The sequence below is a fragment of the Physeter macrocephalus genome, unplaced genomic scaffold (assembly GCF_002837175.3).
Source record: "Physeter macrocephalus isolate SW-GA unplaced genomic scaffold, ASM283717v5 random_563, whole genome shotgun sequence".
NCBI classification, from domain to species: Eukaryota; Metazoa; Chordata; class Mammalia; order Artiodactyla; family Physeteridae; genus Physeter; species Physeter macrocephalus.
In genome coordinates, this window is record NW_021145846.1 from 1 (window position 1) to 20,555 (window position 20,555).

General features: G+C 55.0%; 2 protein-coding genes across 3 annotated transcripts; one reads left to right on the forward strand and one right to left on the reverse strand.

Annotated features, from left to right (window-relative positions):
• Window positions 1–4,764: 4,764 nt before the first annotated feature.
• On the reverse strand, window positions 4,765–8,418 carry LOC129391891 (translation initiation factor IF-2-like). Of its 2 annotated transcripts, none has more exons than XM_055083115.1 (3): window positions 7,926–8,418; window positions 7,411–7,457; window positions 4,765–6,012 (listed from the first exon to the last, which is right to left on the reverse strand). In XM_055083115.1, exons 1-3 carry the CDS (start codon window positions 8,416–8,418, stop codon window positions 5,830–5,832), a joined length of 723 nt encoding a protein of 240 aa, XP_054939090.1. In that variant the 3' UTR covers window positions 4,765–5,829. The 2 variants fall into 2 exon arrangements, with proteins under 2 accessions (XP_054939090.1, XP_054939089.1); XM_055083114.1 differs by having other exon boundaries at window positions 4,766–6,012; window positions 7,821–8,418.
• Window positions 8,377–20,340, forward strand: GUCD1 (guanylyl cyclase domain containing 1). Its single transcript, XM_007127178.4, has 6 exons — window positions 8,377–8,459; window positions 12,783–12,867; window positions 13,719–13,884; window positions 15,064–15,155; window positions 17,037–17,278; window positions 17,956–20,340. The coding sequence occupies exons 1-6, from the start codon at window positions 8,417–8,419 to the stop codon at window positions 18,045–18,047; spliced, it is 720 nt and encodes a 239-aa protein (XP_007127240.3). The 5' UTR covers window positions 8,377–8,416; the 3' UTR covers window positions 18,048–20,340.
• Window positions 20,341–20,555: the final 215 nt, after the last annotated feature.

A 20,555-nucleotide genomic window follows, 5' to 3' on the forward strand; every position in this document is an offset into this window, starting at 1 on the left:
CTCTAAGGCTGCCCTGCCGCTGCCAAGCCGCCTCCCCTCCAGCACATCCTGGTACATCTCACTCCTTCCTCTGTCACTGCCTCCCCAACCCTCTCTGAGAATCCCTGACAGAGGCTGTTACGGAAGATCAACAACACTTACACTGAGTGCTTTCACAAACGGCATGTGTCCACCTGGGCTGAAGCAAGAAAGAGTCCAGCATCACTAGTCCTATTACAGCCTAGGAACCAGGTGGGCCGCTGCTCTCGTGCTCTCTCCACGGCACCAGCAGAGAAATGGCTGTGCGGTGTATCCGTCCGCCAGGTACACAGCTTGTCAACAAGCCCGAGCTGCACTCGCATCATGAGCTAAAGGCAGCAACTTGTGTGAACTCGGTTTAAATGAAAGTCAGGCAGAAACACCCCGTCCATTCAACTCTCCCAAACAGCCACAATGAAACACAGATGGCATAAGCCAGGTGCCCAACTGCAATGACACTTTGGGGAGAGAAGATCTTAGTACAGACCGTCTCTGTACTCATTACCCACACGTCTGGGGCTAGGATGGAGAGTGCTGGGTGGCCAAGGATAGTCGGTCGCAGCATCCCAGCTGCGGGGCACACGGCGAGCAGCCCACAGATGCTCACCCCCTCCCTGTCCCACCATCCTCATTTTCCTGTCTGGAATCTGACAGTCAGAACTGAGGGCTTGATGCTTTCAGAGGCAATGGGATCCAACAGGTTTACTCTAGGCCTCATTTTAGAGACTGTCGCCAAGTTCACAGACTTGGGAGTCAGACACTTGGGTTTAGATTGGCTCCTTCCATGCTTGGTCACCCTGGGCATCTGGAAGCTTGTCCTCAGAGAGGTCCTGTGCTGACTCAAGGACCTACTGTATGTAAAACCCCAGAACAGTACCTGGCACAAAATGTGCATGCAATGAACGGAATCTTCTGGCACTATTAAGCACACAGCCGTTTGGAGATAGGTCCTAGTTTGACAAGTTAAACTAAGACTTCAAAATACTTAACAGCACCCAGTAGAATTTAGAGTTTGGTTTCTAAATTCTACTCCCAACCTAAAAGAAAGCAAGGCGCCTGAAGAAATGGCTGATTCCAGAGCTGGGTTAGGGAAGGTAAAAGATGAGCCTGTAACAAGCATCTTATACCAGAAGGTAGGGATGTGCTCCCCGCAACTGACCAGGACATACCAAAGGACACAGGAGTCAGCTTGAGAGGCTCCTACTGGTCAAATCTGGGATAACTGGAACATCAAAATAAACAATGACAGCAATGGATTATAACACCCTTAACAAAACATACTGACAGTATGAGCCTATATTGATAGTAAATGAATGGATAAATGGGGGGTAAGGGAAGGCACTTCCATACAGCAGACCCAATAAATACAGAAAGAATGATGGAGGAAAAAAAAAATTATTCTTTGCAACCGTAATAGTAAAAAGATTCAAGCAAGAATCTTCACGGGAAGCTAAATGGGGCTGAGGAATGGGACAATAATGAGGAACAGAATGCTCACAAGGTATTTACTTAAAGAACCTCCCCACAAAATTCTCATTAGTTACAAAAGGAAAAGGAACATACAGTGGAGAGACCACATAACACCTTAACCAAAAGATCAAGGTTAACACTGCAAACAAGGGGCAAACAGGTGTTTAGGCCTGACTGACCCTCTGAGGAGACAAAAATCACACAATAACAGCCCATAAAAGCATAACCCAAATCTAATTGGGAAGAAGCATCAGAGAAACCCCAATCAAGGGACATTCTAACAAAATAACTGGCCTCTAGTCTTCAAAATCATCAATGGTGTGAAAAGCAAACTTGGAGGAACCGTCTCAGACCAAAGAAGCATCAAATGAGTTGACAAATAAACCCAGGAATGAGGCAGAGAGGACTACACGGCCATAAAGGACACACTGTGCACCTGTAGAAACTGGATACACTGCAGGTTAAAGTACTGACTCAATCTTGGAGTTCTTGAATTAATAACTGTACTATGGATACAGTAAGAGAAAATATACACAGATATACACAACATATTATGCAATAAAGGAGTATGATGACTGCAATCCACTCTCAAATAGCTCAGAAGAAACATCTAGGTAGATTTTTCCACAGACCATTATGCCACAGCCAAGAAAACAGTTCAAACAGTCCTGTCACCGATGGGGTGATCATGCCAAAGCCCCCAAAGCATCATTTCTGCAGAATCTATTAACTATCACTTTTCCCCCACCAAAACGTCTAGGAATTACGTCACTTTAAAGTTAATGAAATTTTGGATTTGGCCCTTACTCTCTTTTTAAAAAATAACATTTACTTTGCTTTATGATCACAAGCTTAACACATGATTGTAATTTTAAAGTAAGAAAAAATATTTTTTAAAATTTAATCACATATAATTTCCTACAAAAAAACAACTATTCACTCTGGTCTTCCTCAAAAGTCTTGTTTTAAATTTTATTTATTTATTTTTTGGCTGCATTGGGTCTTCATTGCTGCGTGTGGGCTTTCTCTAGTTGCAGTGAGAGGGGGCTACCCTTCGTTGCGGTGCATGGGATTCTCATTGCGGTGGCTTCTCTTGTTGAGGAGCACGGGATCTAGGCACACGGGCTCCGCGGTTGTGGCTCGCAGGCTCTAGAGCACAGGCTCAGTAGTTGTGGCACATGGGCTTAGTTGCTCCGGGGCATGTGGGATCTTCCTGGACCAGGGCTCGAACCTGTGTCCCCTGCATTGGCAGGCAGATTCCTAACCACTGCGCCACCAGGGAAGTCCCCCGCACCGCATGTGGGATCTTCCTGGATCAGGGCTCGAACCTGTGTCCCCTGCATTGGCAGGCAGATTCCTAACCACTGCGCCACCAGGGAAGTCCCCCGCACCATTTATATAATAGAAAATGTTATTAAAACCCAACATCAAATGGCAAACACTGAACTCCAGCTGCCCTCTAGCAAAGAACAAGCAGAGAGAGAAAGCCAAGAGGACACTCTCATCCCCAAAGGGCAGACTTACTGGGACTAGGAAGAAAGGAGAACAGCAGGCACCATCGGCCTCCCAGCCCGGGGACACGTGAGTCAACTGTGCTGGGTGCTCACCACAGTGGGCTCAGCTCCGCCACAGCCTGCTGGGGTCTATCCAACACGCCAGGTTTCGCTCTACCCCGTGAGGCCTCGAATCTTGGCATGGGCAGGGTAATAGGCTGAATTGTACCCACCCCCCAAATTCATATATTGAAGTCTTAGCCCCCACCAACGTGACTGTATTTCAAGACTGGATCTTTACAGAGGTAACTGGGCCCTAGTCCAATATGACTTATGTCCTTATAAGAAGAGATTATGATACGGACACACACAGAGGGAAGACCACGTGAAGATAAAGGAAGAAGACAGCCATCTATAAGCCAAGGAAAGAGGCTTGGAATAGATCCTTCCCTCACGGCCCTCAGAAGAACCAACCTTGCAACACCTTGATCTAGAACTTCTAGCCTCCAGAACCCTGAGAATAAATTTCTGCTGTTTAAGCCACCCAGCATGGGACTCTAAGCCCTAGCAGATTAACGCAGGTGGAAGGAGGTGGCAGGCCCCCACTATCTGACATGCAACGGCTCATTTATTCTGCACTACAGTCCTGAGGCTGAGGTGCTATTTTTATCCCTGATTTAGAAAGGAGGGAACAGAGGGTGAGGGAGGTCCAAAGCTCACGACAAGTGACACCAGGTGGTAGGCTGCAATGATTCCAGATCCATCACAGGGTCTGTGTGCTTTACTTCACACTGGCTACCATCAGAGAGAACACCAAGGTCACCCGGTCAGACACCTTACCTTCAGGTTACAGATGGGAAGTCTGAAGCTTTGCAAACTCAGAAAGCTATCCAAATAAACAGCTGAATAAACACACGAAGATTCCCTATCCTAGTCTTGCATTCTACTCACCAAACTGAAGCACCTTAAAATGGATGAGGATGCCTTCAGCCAGCGGACTGGACCTATGACAGCCATACCTCATGAAGGCAAAGGAGGCCTGGCCCCACCAGACCTGCAGAGAGGCCGCCCACCCACCTCTGTGGCATTAACACCGAGGAGAGAAACCTGCAGTCACCAGATGTCTATTTCCCCAAACACGAGGGAACCCTCAGCTGGTCAACCTGCAGGAAGAGGATGCTCAAAGCTACAGAGAAATCACAAATAAACAAATGAACCCTGTGAAACAATGGATACTTAGGACACCTGTCCTGAAATATGACCTTGGGTAAGTCACCTCACCTCTCTGACCTTCAGTTTTCTCACCTAGAAAATATCAACAGGTACCATATGTTGACATTTACAATGTGCAAGGCGCTGAGCTAGTTGTCTCTCTCTCTCTCTCTCTCTCTCTCTCTCTCTCTCTCTCTCTCTCTCTCTCTCTCTCTCACCTGATCTTCAGAACAGCCCTGGGGTGGGGGTGTTTACACCAGTGGCGGGGGTGTTACCCCAGTGGCAGTCTTGGGAGTGCACTGCTCGGACTGGGATCCACCACAGCATTCACCCTGAAGCCACTCTCATGCTGCCAGCCAATGACTGACCACAGTGGGGGTATAGCGCCAGGCCAACTGTGCCCCATGCTGGACTCTTCCAATGAGAAACCTTCCTTTGCCTGGCTGAGACTTCCTCAGAGATACACTACCATCTAAGGCTCTTCCTACTCAACCCTCCTTCCTTTCCCCTCTCCGTTCCCCAGTGTCAGACCAGCACCCCAGACTGAAAGCTCTCCTGCTCCCTCTCCTTTACCCTTTATTGTTAGCTTTCCCAGTCAATCTCTTGCAGAATTCTGTTCTCATTTTACAGATGAGAAAACTGAGGTGATTAATATGCCCAAGGTCAAACAGAATTCAAAGCCACATCTGATTCCAAAGTCCAAGCTCTTAAGGAGAAATTATGTTACACACTTTGTAAAGTGAGGCCATACAAATCCACGTGACTATTAGCAAAAAGCAACGCAGTGCCACGGGAAGGGCACCACATCAAGAAGTGGCTCCAACATTTACTAACAGAGTGACGTTCAGTAGATGAGTCCTTTAATCTTATTCTTCCTATCTTTTTTTTTTAAGGTTTATTATTTATTTATTTTATTTATCTCTGGCTGCATTGGTTCTTAGTTGCAGCATGCGGGATCTTTCGTTGCGGCTTTTCTCTCCCTAGTTGTGGCGCGTGGGTTCCAGAGCACGTGAGCTCTGTAGTTTTCGGCACACGGGCTCTAGTTCAGACATGCGAGCTCAGTAGTTGTAGCGCTCAGGCTTAGTTGCCCCGTGGCACGTGGGATCTTAGTTCCCTGACCAGGGATCGAACCCACGTTCCCTGCATTGTAAGGTGGATTCTTTACTACTGGACCACCAGGGAAGTCCTCTATTCTTCCTATCTTATGGATGATAAAACTATCATCAAACCTGCTTACCTCACAAGGTAGTTGCTATAAATGCAATCAAATGAGATGCCTCCCCCCAGAAAAATGGCAAATAAACACAATATGTGAGCGGAAGATTCTGCTAACTGCAAAGCACTATGCAAACATACGGGGGTAAATGAACAGTGGCCCCGAACCCAATGGTTCTCTTGAAGGTAGTGTCACTTTTCTTCAACAGGTCCCCAAAATATGGGAGAAAATGATTATGGGATTGGAAGACACAAAGAACAAAGTTAAATATTCCAAACTTCCGAATGGCTCTTATTTATACTCACATCCCCAGTACCTGTAGCAGTGCCTGGCACACATTAGGCACTCGGTAAATAACTGCTGAATGAGAACTTCAAAAAGACCCCCAACCACCATCTTTCTGTCCTCCAAGGCACAGGCTCAAGCTTCCCTCACAGCCTCAAGTGCAAAGCAGGATACCTGGCAGTTCATGTTGTCCTCTGCTTCAATGAGCTTCCCTCGATACACCTCACCAGTGTTCGTCTCACAAGTCACGATGTGACCCTCAGCCTCATGTAGGACTTTAATCGGCACGCCAATAGACATCTCGGCAGGAAGAGAGTTCTACAGTGAGAGAGACAACAGTTAGTTCACCTTTCAGAGCCCAAGAAGGCATGTGGCAAACACCACACCCTCAAGGCCTGAAACTACACAAAACTTAGCAAAGATGCCAAAGGTGCGTTTGTTATTTTTTATTTTTATTTTTTTACAGAAAAAAGTAGCTTAACCCCTAGCTTGAAGGACCTATCTGGCAAACACATGCAAGATGTGGGTGGGGAGGAACAGGAGGGCTAGAGGGAAAGCTAGTGGGAATGAAAAGTGCCTCCCATCTCCCTCCCACTGTAGATCGCTTACTTTTCATCAAATAACTATGTGTTCCCCGATACTGTGTGTTGGAGAAGAGAAGGTTGGAATGCATGTATATTTGTCAACCCTCAGTTGTGGGTAACATCTCTTGGAGAACCTATGACACAGACCTGAGCTGTCCAAGGCAGTACCACTGTCTGCATGCAGCTACTGAAATTAAACTCACTTAAAATGAAATAAAATTAAAATAGAAAATGCAGTCCCTCAGTCACATTAACCACGTTTCAAGAGCCCAATGCAGTAGGCACTAAGCAGTGCAGATACAGACCAAAAGATCCAGGCAAATCTAGAAGAGACTGTGCATTTAATTCAACCCATTAAGTGCTCTCTGACCCTCCACTAACTTCACCATCAAGGCTAAAGAGAAAACAGCAAAGTGTTCACAAAGTGACAACGTGCTACAAACAGGAAATGCTTATCTTGGAGGAAAAACATAATCAGGGCAAGAGCCTGACTTGACATAATTAAAAGGGAAAAGCAGTGGACTTTTTCTGTTCCAAGATGGGCACATCTTGTGTGGTCAAGAGAGGAAAAGGAACAGGAGAGGTTGGGAAAGACAGGCTCCCCTGGTTCGGAGCCTTAGGAGTGTGGATTTTATGCTGAACGCAGTGGGGGAACCACGGCAGTACAAGAATTATCCGATGGAAAAGCATCCGCACTTACAAAATGAATCGAACACGATTTAGAAGCAGGGAAACTTGATAAAAACTTGTGTAACAGTGTAGAAAGCATGAGGGGACCAGTGTCTGAAAGGCGGATGGAGGCAGAGGTGCAAAGAGCTTTGAAAAGGATCACCCAGGTAGGATTTGGGGCAAGGAGGCAATCAGCCAGAAATGATCTCAAGACCATTACCTGGATGATTCAAAAAACACTGGCCTGGAGAGGTATAGAAACTGAAGAGCATGTACTTTGGGGAAAAGCTAACGAACTCACTCCCAGGCGCTAGTGAGGCGACGCTCATGTTTGGGTGGCCGGGCTTCCCGCTCTTCTCCCTCCCCGAGCCCCGCAAAGCTTCCCGGCAGCGCGTCCTCCTCCAGCCCCCGGGCCCTCGCGGGTAACTCGGCCTACCCTCGCCCGCCCCCGGCCTCTCCTCACCGGTTCCGGTCTCCTCTTCCTTTCTGGTGCGGAGGTGACTCTTGCAACTGCGAAGCCGTGACGCGAGTGAATGGCGGGTCCCGCTCTCCCAGAATACCACGCGTTCCCAAACTGCCTCGCGCAGGGCCCGCCCCCTTCCTTTTCCTAGTGGCGGGCGCGATCTCGCCTCCGCTTTTTCCTCACCCCGCCGGCTGGGAAACTTGGGCTCTGGTATAATAGTTCCGGGCCCGGAAGAGAGGGCTGATGACCAGACCCAGGTGCCGCCGGAAACATCGACCCTCGGGCCGGCAAGGGCAGAAGGGGGTCGCGTTTCCAAGCACCCCACACCAGCGACGGGCTGGACGGCAAGGCGGGCATTGGGGGCGACAGGCGGTGGGGCCGAGGGTCAAGACCTGCCCTCACAATCTAACCTTGAGAACCCGGCAGCGCCAGGTAAGGGGCGCCCTGAGCGAGGCGAGTATCCCACCATATGGATAGGGAAACAGGGACGGAGCGGAGCGGGGGCGGCCCGTTACCGTCCCTCCAGGGGGTCGGAGTGGGGATTGGTCTCCCGGAGCCGCACGTTCTGCCTCGGCCAGAGGCTGGCGGAGGAGCTGGCCGGGCAGAGGCGGAGCTTGCCCGGGGAAGAGCCTCTGGGGAGCCCGCGTTCGCGGAACGCCCGGGCCTGGGCGGAGCTTCCGGGGAGCCGGGCGGGGAAGGAGTGCGAGGCCCGGGAGGCGAGGGGTGGGGCTCCCGGGAGCCGGGACCGCTAGCGACCGGACGAGCTGAGATCCCGAGCCTGGGGGCCTGGAGGCGTAGGAGTCGGGGCGGGGCGGGCCGCGGCCTGGAAGGGCCAGGGCGGGGCTTGGGGCGGCCCAGCTGCTGCCTCCCCTTCACCCCAGCGCGCTGGTGCTGGCGGTGGCTGCCCAGGAACCCGGCGCGCACGGGTCCCGCTTCAACCCCAGTCAAAGCCGAAGCTGCAGCCGGCTCCGGGCCGGGGCCATGGGAGCCCCCCGCCGCCCGCGTCATGAGGACGGAGGCGGAGGCAGCGGGGCCGCCGCTCGAACCCGGTCAGTGCTCCTCGAGGGCTCAGCTCTCACCCCGGGGAACAGGGGGGACCCCGCCCTAGCGCGGGGCAGGGTCCGGCCGCGCGACCTTGGGCCGACGGCCGCCGCGGCCCGGGCTTGTAGAGCTTTGAGCGAAACCTGGCCAGGTGTGCACTCCGCCTTGGCCACCCCACCGCCAGCCCTGGTTAGTTGGGGTTTCCTGATACTCCCTGGGCTGGGACCCCAGGCAGCTCTGATTGCGGTCATGGTGGGAGGGTCCCCGTTGAGAGTCAGGAGCGGCACCTTCCCCAGAAGCGAAAAAGCCCTCCTGGGGCTTGGAAGATCCTGTCCCCTCGGGTAGTTAAGGCCTAGAAGGTCTGGGAACTGTCTGGGAGTACAGAGCAATGGGGGAGGGCCTTCCCCTGGCCTTCCAGACTCAGCGTTTTGTCTTGCTACAGTTCTTCACTCTCGAGTTCCTCTGCCCCAGGTGGCCTGAGTTCCTTTGGGGCGGAAACACAGACTGACCTGTTCAGTGCCGCGGGCCTCAATTTGCTTTTCTAAGTGGGGGAGGGGGAAAGCAGCGATTCCTGCTCTGCTTAAGGCACAGGGTTAATGAGAAAGAGAAAGGGCTAGTAAACTCTAAAGTGAAGTGCCAACACACTGGAGAGGTCAGGAGCACAGGAGACCCCAACCCTGAGGCATTAGTGGGACACTGTGATTGCAGCAAGGAGTAGGGCCCGGGGCTACCCTGGGATTTGCCTGCCTACTCCTCCAGTTACCTAACTCTGTGATCTTGGATCAGACGCTTTCCTTTCCTGAGCCTCTCTGGAGTAGTGACTCACGTTTACAGGGAGCTTTCTGTGGGCAGGCACTATGCTAAGTTGTTTACATGCAGAGCCTTGTTAATGCTTATAATGACAAAGTCGGTTACCAACGTTATTTGCACTTTTGCATATGAGCAGACTGAGGCCGAGAGGGGTTAAGTATTCAGGGCCAGTGAGCTGTCTTCCTTCCTTGGCGACAGCTGCCAACTGAAGCCAGGCCAGCACCTTCCAGGCAGACCCTAGCTCTCAGGTGGGACAGTCCCTTGGCTCCAGGCATCAACATCTGGCAGCCGCTTTGGGCTTGGAAGGCCTCGCCTACTCTTATCACCCCCCACAGGAGTATCTCTGGGTCCCTGTTGGCTGACCTGCTTGTGCCAGGATTCGGGATGGCCATGTGGGGACGTTTAGCCACATTGGGGGTGGGGTAAGGATAAAAGAGTTAGAGATCAGGGCAAGAAGAGAAGGGGCAGCGGAGTTCCCGAGGGCCCTAGAGAGCCGCTGACCACTGCGACGTTTACAGCTGGGCATAGGGGAGGCGCAGGAAGAGTAAAAGCCTGGCCAAAGATGGCCCAGCTAGCCAGTGTCAGAGCCCAGGCCACAGAACAAGGAGGGAGCTGTGAACAGAGGGCCACAGTCTGGAAGCCTGGGGGAAAGGGGAGTATTGTGGTGACACGTAGGCCTGGGTATCCCGAGGGATAAGGTCTTTTTGAAAAAAACGCCTTCCATTCGTGATTCAAGCATGTTTGTGTGCCTGCTGTGGTCTGAGGGTTGGGAGGAGGCAAATGTTGTCTGCCTGCCACTGAGGAATTCCCAGTCTGTCCAGTGGGGAAGTTACACACCACCTCCAATCCTCCATATAGAAGGCCTCAGGGAGGGAAAGAGACCAGAGCATTTGGATGGGAGACCACCTTTCGGACTAAGGGATATGCAAGAGCAAAGGCTGGGGAGTAAACAGCCCATGTAGAGAAAAACAAAAAGGTAGTTTAAAGCCACAGTGAGGGGTTCTTGAAGAGGGAGGCACCCACCACAAGGGGACAGCGCACTGCATAGGCTTCTCCCTCCACTCAGCCCATTGGGGGATTACTTTAGGATGTGAACACCTGGAGGGCAGGGCTTGGTCTCAGTTACCTGTAACGTCCCCAGAGCCTGGCACGCAGTGGTGCTTATTAATAAGTTCCTTTTTTTTTTCCAGCAAAGGTTTGAGTTACTACTAAGCATCAGACACTAGGCACTGGGAATAACAGTGAACAAGATGAGCACATTCTCTGCCCTTAGGAAGCTTACAGCCTAGTGAGGAGACAGGATAGCTTTATTTTTCTTGTTTTTGTTACTTTTGCTAAGTACTGTGAAGGAAACAGAGAAATACTGTAAAGAAGAGCCCCTTCTCCCAAAGGTACAGTCAGAAAACACCTCTCATGGGAGGAGACTTTGAGCTGGGACCTGAATGACAAAAAGGGGAAGACTTGAGTACTGAGGCTAAGAGAGTTCCAGAGCTGCACATATAAAGGTCCTGGGGTGAGGGCCAAGGTGAAGCGAGTGGGGTGGGCCCTACAGGCCTTGGTAAGAGATAAGAACGTTATTCTAAGAGCAGTGGGAGACTGTGGAAGGGATCGCTCCAGCTACTGTGTACAGAAACAGGAGAGGGGCTGGGGGTAGAAATTGGGGCAGAGGACAGGCAGAAGTCAGGCAGGATGGAGCCCTGGAGGCTGAATCCATGGCAGTGGGTGGAGGGGAATATCAGAAGGCCTCTAGTCATGGCCTGGGTTCCTTTTAGAGCCTCCTGGGGTCAGGGAAGGAGGGAGCAAAGCCTGAGCCTGCCTGGTCTCAGTGTGCCAGGCCCCAGCTGGATGGAGGTCAGGGCTCACGGCAGCTCCTGTGAAGGGCTTTGCACATATTCTTGCCCCAAGTGCCCACGGCACCCTGCGGGCTGGCGTCTGTGAGAAAGGAGCAGGCACCGAGAGGCCATGTGACTCAGCCAGCTGGTGGCCTGCACTCACCCATGCCATCCTGCCTTCCAAGGGCCCCGCAGGTGAGGCATAGGAGGAGAGCGGACAGTACAGTGCAGCAAAGGAGCAGTCGGGCCCCTGCCTCCTGGGAATGCGTGACAGCCCAGCAGGGCACAGATGAGCTCGATGTGAGGGTCTCCTCCTGTGAGCCAAAGCATGAACTCTGGCCTGGCAGAATGCAGATTAGGGAAGGGGCACGGCCAGCCTGGGATCAGGGAAGGCCCCCAAAATGCTGGCATCTGAGCCAGGCCTTGAGAGCCGGGGAGTGTTTAGACATGGGGAGTAGGAGCTTGGGACGCACTCCAGGCAAGAGGCTGCCCGGACAAGACCAGCAGGTTGAAAGGCCAGGACAAACTCCAGGATTCATGGGCGGCCCTCCTGGTTGGTGCACGTGGGGGAGGCCAGGGCAGCTCTGCACAGACCAGTGTGGGTTCAGGAGAGTCCCCCAGAGACCCCTGAGGCAGGGAAACCACATGGGCTGAAAGGGCGTCCTAAGTGAACAGAGTGCTCACAGCTGGAGAGAAATCCTTCCAGTTCTTTAGACTCTAAGCTCTGTCCAGATTCACAGGATCCCAGGGCAGGAGGGTCCTGCAGTCCACATGCCAGCTTGCCCGCCGCAGCCCTGCCTGGCACCCCCTGGCTCTCCTCTCTAAGGCACACACACCCACTTCCCCTATCCTGGCCCCTTGTTTTTCTCCTACACTGCTTGTTTTTGCTGTCCACCAGGGCAGGGACCTTTCTGTGTCACTCACAACCATCTCTGGTTCACATGCCAGGCACTTACTAGGCTCTTGGGAATTATTTGTTGATTGAACAACTGAATCAGACTAAAGTCCCTACTTTAGAGATGGCCAGACTCAGTCCAGCATGAGGGAATCTGTGGCCTAGCCCACAGCCGGTCAGTGGCAGAGCCAGGGCTGGAATGCCCGAATGCCTAGGTCGGGCCCTTTCTGCTCTGCCCAGGGTAGCGTTCCACATGCAGACACGTGACAGTCCCTTGCTTGTAGCCCTGGGGGCTGTGGAGTCAGGGGCCTCAGGAATTCAGACATGAATATCTGCTGAGTGCCTCCCGGCTGCCGCCCTGTCCCTGCCTCCTCGGAGCGCCCACCACCGAGAGGGCTCTGGAGAGGGGCCTGTGGGGCTGGGAATGCACGGAGTGGGGGACCAGGCACGACAGGGGTCGTCATGGAGAAGTGATGTCCGTGGACAGGAGTTAGCTGGTGAGGATGCGGGGAGGCGAGGAAGCAGAGGGTGCCGGGGCAGCAGCCATGAAGGCCTTGTCCTGGGAGGTATGGGAGCCAGCCCACTGGAGGGTTTTGTGTAGGGCTGGCCTGCTCTGACTGGCATTTCGGGGAGATCACTGCCGTGGTGAGGAGAATGGATTGGGGGGCCTTTTGTAAGGCTGTGGACTGGTCCCTGAACAGCCCCTGCAGGATCTGGGCAGCAGCTGATTATGGTGGGAGTGGCAGTGGTGGGCCCTACACCAGGGTCTGTGACCTCCGTGTGTTTCCATGCAGGGGACTTTGTGCAGCTGCCCGTGCCCATCATCCAGCAGCTCTACCACTGGGACTGTGGCCTGGCCTGCTCCAGGATGGTGCTGCGGTGAGTGGGCAGGCCTTAGCCCTCCCAGTCCACAGCACCTGCTCTTGCGGGGGGGCACACAGGGAGAGACCTGGGTGGGATTCATCGTCCATGTGGCTCTCATCTGTTGGGGCTTGTGGGAGGCCCAGCTTCCATCCAGGCTCCATCCCACCTGCAAAAGCAAGCAACGGTGCACCAGGCCTTCCAGGCCTGCGTCCTGAGAATGCCAGGGACTCTGGAATGGCCAGGAAGTCCCAGGTGCCCGAGCCTGGCCCACAGAGTGACCCCATGATTGAGATGCGGTGTCCTCCCCATTCCTGGCCTTGGACTCTTGGGAGACTGAGTCACTAGGGAGCTGACTGCTGAGCTGAGGCTGCGTGAATATCACAAGAACCTTGTTCACTGGGGCACGGAGGGACCATAGCCATCTCCTTGTCACAGAGTTTTCAGGCAGCAGCCTAGAACCCCAGGGCAGCCTCTCCCTTACCCATTTTACCTCCTGGAATTCCAGGCAAGATAGGGTTCAAGAAAAGGATTCTGTGCCTAAAACTTAGAAAACCACTGATGTGGTCCAAGCACTTAGATGGTCCTAGAGATGAAGCTGGCGAGGCCAGAAAGGATGGCAAGGTTTGACCAAAGTCACAGCCAGCAAGAGAGGTCAGACGCAGAATCCAGGCCCTGGACTCCGTGGCTGGCGCAGTGCCCCCAGCAGCCTCGGGTTGTGCCTGGCAGTGTGTGGGCAGGACGTAGGAGTTCATGACAAAGGACAGAGCCTTCCGGGGGCGCAGGAGCTCAGACAGTGTCTGGTAGGCCCTTGGGTAGAGGGTGACCCGGGCCAGCTTCCCTGACCTCAACAGCCCATCTGCCCACAGCTACCTGGGCCAGCTGGACGACAGTGAGTTCGAAAGTGCCCTGCAGGAGCTGCGACTGACCAGGAGCATCTGGACCATCGACCTGGCCTACCTGATGCGCCACTTTGGCGTGAGGCATCGCTTCTGCACCCAGACCCTGGGCGTGGACAAGGGCTACAAGAACCAGGTGAGCGCCGGCCACTGGCCTTCACCAGGTGTGGTGATCAGAAGAGGGTGTGGTCCAGACCTGGACACCCAGGTGAGCATGCGGTGTGCAGAGACCAGGGAACCGAGGCAGCTGCGCTATGGGCAGGACTTGAGAGCTGTCGGACCAGATCACCTTGGGTCCAGCTGCTCAGAGGACCCCAGTGGCGAGCCGGGTCCCTCCTGACACCCCCACCACAGACACCCACTGCCTGCCTTCGACAGCACCTGACAATGCACAGAGGAGCGTCCGGGTGACCTTCCTGTGTCCTTCCCTGTGTCCCAGCATGAGCCGGGCCAGGCCTCAGAGCACACACTGTCCTCCTCCTCCATCATTTGCCGATTTTCTTCCTTCTCATGGGGACAGCTGGCTCCAAGTTGGGTCATTGGTGTTCTGGAAGAAAAACCAATATACTGTCTTTCGTTTCTTTTATTTTTCTTTTTAAAAAGAATGCCAGCATAGCCTTGCCCATACCCCAGTGCATTTTCCCACCCTGCACAGCTGGAGCTGGTCTCACCTGCCTCCCGCAGGGTGGATCACGGCCCACGCTCCAAACTTTGGCAGAGCAGAGTCGCTACCGGCCTCGCTGGCAAGAGGGTTCTTGCATGGTGGCCAGTGCCCATCAACCTAACTCTCCTTTGAACCTTCTAGGCCAGGGGAAGAAGGCTCACGGATCTGGCTTGGTCAGCGTGGCCACGAGGCAGAGGAAAGGGCCTAAGAGCAGGGTCTTTTCTGCCTCCGCCACAGGGGCTCTGGCCCCCTTAAGACCCCTGCACCAAACAGAGATTGTTCCTTGCTAACATATACTGGCTGAGCCGAGTGGTGGCTAGATATCCAGGGGCCTCAGCCGGCCCATTGGCTCATTTACTCCAGACTCCTGCCTGTCAGGGTACACAAGCCCGGGGCGGCTAACCTTCCTCAGGGTACCAGCCTGAGCCTGCTGCCCACCCATCTCCTGAGCATCCTCCTCATTCTCTGTGTGGTCCTGCACTCCCAGCCAGCCACGCTGCCCGCCCAGGACAGACACAGCTTTCCGCCCAGGCATGCTGCCTGTGCTGTCCCCCTGCAGGCTGGGCTCCTCTGCTAACTCCAGAAGGTGCTGTTTACTTCATCCAAGTGGGGTGAGGGCAGTGGCCTCTCCAACTGCCCTTCTCTCTGCAGTCCTTCTACAGGAAGCACTTCGATACAGAGGAGACCCGGGTGAACCAGCTGTTCGCACAAGCCAAGGCCTGCAAGGTGCTGGTGGAGAAGTGGTGAGTCCACCCCACCCTTGCCCTTCCTTGTGTACCTGCTCACCCGCAGACTTGCAGGTTGTGGGGAGGCCTCAGGAAAGGCTGGGGAGTCAGGCAGAACTGGGGTTTCCTACCCAGCTGGCCCTGGGCACCAACTGACTTGCTCCCTCTCCCCAGGCCTTAGTTTTTCCATCCATAAAATAGGGACAAGTGGGGCTACATGACCTACTATACACAAAACTCTGGCCTGGGGTAGATCCTGAGTGGGGGATGGAGGGACAGGTGAGCAAGACAGACTCCAGCCAGCCCTCGGGCTGCTCACAGAATGGTGGCATGGGGCAGAGCACAGGGACCCTAATAAAGGGGTGATGGCCTGAGGAGCATGCTGGCACGGTGACGGAGGGTGACAGGGACAGCCCAGGGTGACACTGTCTAGGGAGGCCTGGCTGCCAGGTCTCCCCACGGGCTCCTTGACCTTACGTGGGTCCCCCTTCTCATCTACACTTGGGGGCAGAACTCAGGAGACCCCGCAAGCGACTTGCCCAGATGCGAGCCATTTCTTTCCCTGGGCTCCCTGTAGGCACTGCACCCAGGCCTGCTGGCTCAGACCTGTGCTGGGCCCCCCAGACCTCTCTTGGGTCTCCCATTCGCCCCAGATTTCTGTTTTCATTGTAACGTAACCTAGGCACATGAAAGCCCACTGGGAAACAGGGAAAATGTCTCCACACATCCTTGGGCCCCATGAGTACACGTTGGAGGGAGAGGCAGCTGATGTGTGCTTAGTGGCACTTGACAGATGCTGCCTTGTTGAGTTGAGAGCTGGGGCTGTCCCCGTCCCCCAGGTGAGGAAACTGATGGGAAAAACAGTGTGAGCCACCACGGCCACCCCAACAACTCAGCTGTGCTGTGACTCGAATCTGGGACTTGCACCCCCGGGGTCCCATGGAGTCTGCTCTTTTCCTTCCAGCCCAGCCCCTGCTTTTCCCGGTAGCTGAAATCCCAGTCTAGTACATACTGTTGGCAACTCAGCCAGCTGTTTCATTTCAAAGACCAGATGGAAAAATGGCATGTTTCCCTGGGCCAAGGCAACAGACCAGACGGTCCTGTGACTCAGCGTGGCTGGAGTTGGGCCAGGCCATGAGGTGCTAATGTGTACTCCTGAGGAGCTTGTAAGGACGGAGGGCCCAGAGTAGGTGAGCGTCCCCCTGTGAAGATGGTGGGGCCCCAGGCCTAGAGGACCCTTGGAGCCCTTCTCCCCTCTGGGTCTTACTTGGACTTCCTTCCTTCTGGGGGCATTGGAGGGGGGCCGTGCCTAAGAGTCTGGAGCAGCTGGCTGAACTGGGGGTTCGCCTCGACGTGCTGCTGACCAGTCCTTCCTGGGCAGCCCCTTCTGCCACGAGGAGCCTTAGAGAAAAAGAAAAATAACCCTTTCAGAGAAGCACTTGTTTTTGAAACTGGTGAAGGCGTGCTTGGCTCAAATTTTGAGAAGCAAATTAAACCAACAGTTTACATTAATCACACATCATTTAGGGTAAAAGACAAAGGCGGGGGGTGCTTGTACAAAAGAATTCACTAACCAGGTCAAGAGGTGGGGTGCTGCTCCAGTGGCCCTTGATGGGGGTCTGTCTGGAGCTGAACTGTCACCCTGTGAAGGGCCTGATGGGGCCAGCTTGTCCTGGGCACACTCAGAGCCCTCCAACCCTGGTCCCATGCTTGGCCCCCATCTGAGCCTGGGCCACCGTAACAAAGCAGGACATTCCCACCTGCGAGGAGCTCAGGGCAGACACGAGCCATGTCCCCAAGCTTTGTGACACAGGACAGGACAGGGGTCCAAGTGGGGGTCCACTTGAGAGACGGGGAATGGGGCCCAGCGGCGCCAGCTGACCCTCCTCCTGCCCACAGCACAGTGAGCGTGCAGGACATCCAGGCCCACCTGGCACAGGGCCACGTGGCCATCGTGCTGGTGAACTCAGGGGTGCTGCACTGCGACCTCTGCTCCAGCCCCGTCAAGTACTGCTGCTTTGCCCCCAGTGGCCACCGCTGCTTCTGCCGCACCCCCGACTACCAGGGCCATTTCATCGTGCTGCGCGGCTACAACCGGGCCACCGGCTGCATCTTCTACAACAACCCAGCCTATGCCGACCGTAAGTGTGGCAGGCGGGAACAGTGGGCGTGGTGGCCCCTGGCCCCCACGACTCCTCCCATTCAACCTGGTGTGGCCAAGACCTACCTCAGTGCCTTCTCCCCAGAGCCCCTGCTCCCCCTGGACTCCCTCATCCTTGCCACCCCTCTGGCCATGCAGGAAACCAGCCACAACTTGGGGCTGTGCCAGCCTCCACACCCCCATCACCACAGGCCAGCCCTCTCTCCCTCCCACTGCGCCAGCCCCCTGCCACCTCCCGGGGCCCACCCCACTGTCTCAGCTGCACGGGCCGCAGTTTCCATCTCCCCCAGGCCAGCCCTCCGAGGACAGCCAGCACACTTGTCAGGAAAGAAAGTCTGCCCAGCCCCGGCCCCAGCCCTGGCTCCAGAACCCCCCAGGGCTCCCATGGGCCTGGGGATGGGGAAGGACCAGACTGACTCACACAGACTTGTCCCGTGCGACCTCGCGCGTGTTTCTTCCCCTCTCTGGGCCTCACTTTATCCGTCTGCTGAACTGGGGAAAGGTCAGAGAACAAGCTCACAAAGGCTGTAGTAGGCAAGGAGGGCTTCCCGAGCAGTGAGGGGCAGCCAGGCATGTGGGATGTGGCTTCCCTGGGCGCTAGTCAGGCAGGTGCTCGCCTCACCCGCTGACCCTGCTCTGCCCCTCCTGCCCCAGCAGGAATGTGCAGCACGAGCATCAGTAACTTCGAGGAGGCCAGAACCAGCTACGGCACAGACGAGGACATCCTCTTTGTCTACTTGGACAGCTGACAGCAGGAGCCTGGTGTGCCCAGGCCCTTGGACCCCACCCTGCCCTGCCCAACTGGGCCCACTCAGGAGGCCCTGGCCCAGGCCTGAGGCTGCCAGGGCTCAGATGTGGAACTGTGGCTCCGGCTCATGTGACCAAGCCCCAGGGAGTTCTAGGAGGCTGAGTCCCACCTGCTTAATCCACCAGCGCTGAGCCGTTATGCCACTTACCCTGCACTCCTGCTGGTTGCTGGGTCGTCTCCGGAGCATCTGAGTGGAGCCTCCCCTAGGACCTCGAGGCTGACACCAGCTGTGCTCAGGGGACATCCACCCCTACGGGTGCCCTTGTTGCCTGTGAGCCAGACCCAGGGCAGAGGGAGAAGCCTGAGCCCATCTCCCCACAGACCTGGTGACTGAGCCCTGAAGAGAGATGTTGCTTGTCTGTTTGTTTGGAGACTGTGTAGCTGGCCTGGGCCCCGGGGGCTGGGACTGCTCCAGCCTTGCAGGAACCTGGAAGTACTGCAGACCCCCCTGGGCTCTTTGGTGGATGCCACCGCCCCCTCCCACCTCCCAGTGGGACCAGTTCCTGCAGCTGATTGCAAGGCTTCTGGCCCCTGGGGAGGGCTGGACCTCAGGCAGAAAGGACTCTGAGGCCCCTGCGGCCCTCCAGGTACTCCAGCTCCTTGGGGTGGAAACCTGGGCTGCAGGTGGGACTCTGGCTCCTGCTGGCCAGCAATGCTCACAATGCCTGACCCCAAGGGCCAGGAATAGCTGCCTGGGCCCCAGAGATGCTTACACCCACGAGGCTTCCTGACTAGGCAGGCAGCGGGGCTTGCGTCTGAGGGCGGGGAGCCCCAAGTTTCGCAGGGTTGGTTGCTGGGGCCCTGGGCCTGTGTGGCTGATCAGTGGCTGGGTTGCGGGGGGGATGTGACCCTCCACCACCCACTCTGGTGTTCACATCAGGACCTTTTGCACAGAACTTTGGGTCTCTTCTGTCTGACAGGAGGGGTGTTGCCTACCCAGGATCACACAGCACAGCACCATAGCATGGACTAGAGCTGTTTTCTTTTTCTTTTCTTTTCTTTTTTTTTTTTTTTTTTGAGAGGGGGAGGGTGGTTTTGAGATTTAAGTTTTCACTTTATGGGGGTGAGACAACCTCAAGTAAGACAATAATAGATTGTAGGTACTTTGGAACCACTGACACCTCTCTTCACAGGGCAGGTAAGCCAGCCCAAGTTCTCTTTCAAAGGGGCCTGTCACCATACAGACAGAATCTGGCCCAGGAGCGTGGTGGGGCTGGGTCTTAAACCTGGGTCTGCACCTGAAAAATAAGGACAATGGATCATTCCCAAAGGGGCTGGGGACACCCACGCCTTGGGTTGCCTCTGACTAGTGGGGTAGGGATGCCCCAACAGCCACACCACTGCGGCACCCTGCATCTCGGTCTTCTGGTGCCCAAGGCATGATGTGGGGCAGCTGCTGCCCCTCCCTCAGACTGCAGACCATGGCCGTGCTCTGCGTCTGCCCCCATGGAGCCGTGGCTACTCTGAGGGGCAGGGGTGGGCTCTGCTGACAAGGGCTGTCAGACCACCTAACCACATTGTTCCTCAACACCAGACAGCCTTGACCAAGAGGGAGGCGTTGACTGGGCAGCCACCCTGGGTTTCAGAGACTAGTGCTGCCTGCGGACTGGCCTCGTGTCCATTGCCTTAAAGCTGGTGGCCCAAATCCCAGGGAGCGCTGTCCCATGCACAGGAGTACCACGCATGGTGGCTTTGGGTTTGGGTGTCCTCAGGAGGGGTCTGGGTAACACTGGTGAGGACAGATGTATCAAGGGAAACAGAGGAAGTGAAGCTTTCAGGTTGGCTGCCTGTGAGTGAGGCTGGCACGAAGAGCAGCCTCCACAAAGAGCAGTCATGGCACCTCTGTCCATCAGAGACACTCAATCCCTGGGCTTGGAGGAGGGCTTCTCAGGGCAAGCACAGGTTAGAGGTCACCTGTCTGGAATATTCACAAGAGCCGCCTGCCCCTGGGATGGTGCCACCTGCCTGGGGAGGGTCATGGGGGCAGGACGCAAACCTCATTGTGTCGTGTTCCTGCACAAATCATGAAAATGGGGCTGGAGACAGAGCCCAGACAGCAGGAACTCTGCCTACAGCACGTGGCACCACAAACCCCTGGCCACACACGGGGCTACGCTGGACAGTTGGCTCTGTTCACTCCAGCCACCTGGGGACAAAAGGGATCTTTTGCATTTCAGAGATTTTATACATATATTTTGTTTGTAATGAGCCATTCTCAATAAACATTATCCTCACTGCGAAATGAGTGATTCATGTCTTCTCCCCGGGTTCTCAGCACCAGTGCATGGGAACCCGAGCCCTCGACTTGCCACAGTGGGTTTAGCTGGGACTGGAATAGCTTCCTGCTTCTCAGGCTTGCATCCCTTCCAGTGCCTGTGGAGGCGCAGACAAGCGGTGCTGGAGGTGGAAGAGCCTTGGAGCTCAGCTCAACCTTGACCATGGGTCTTGG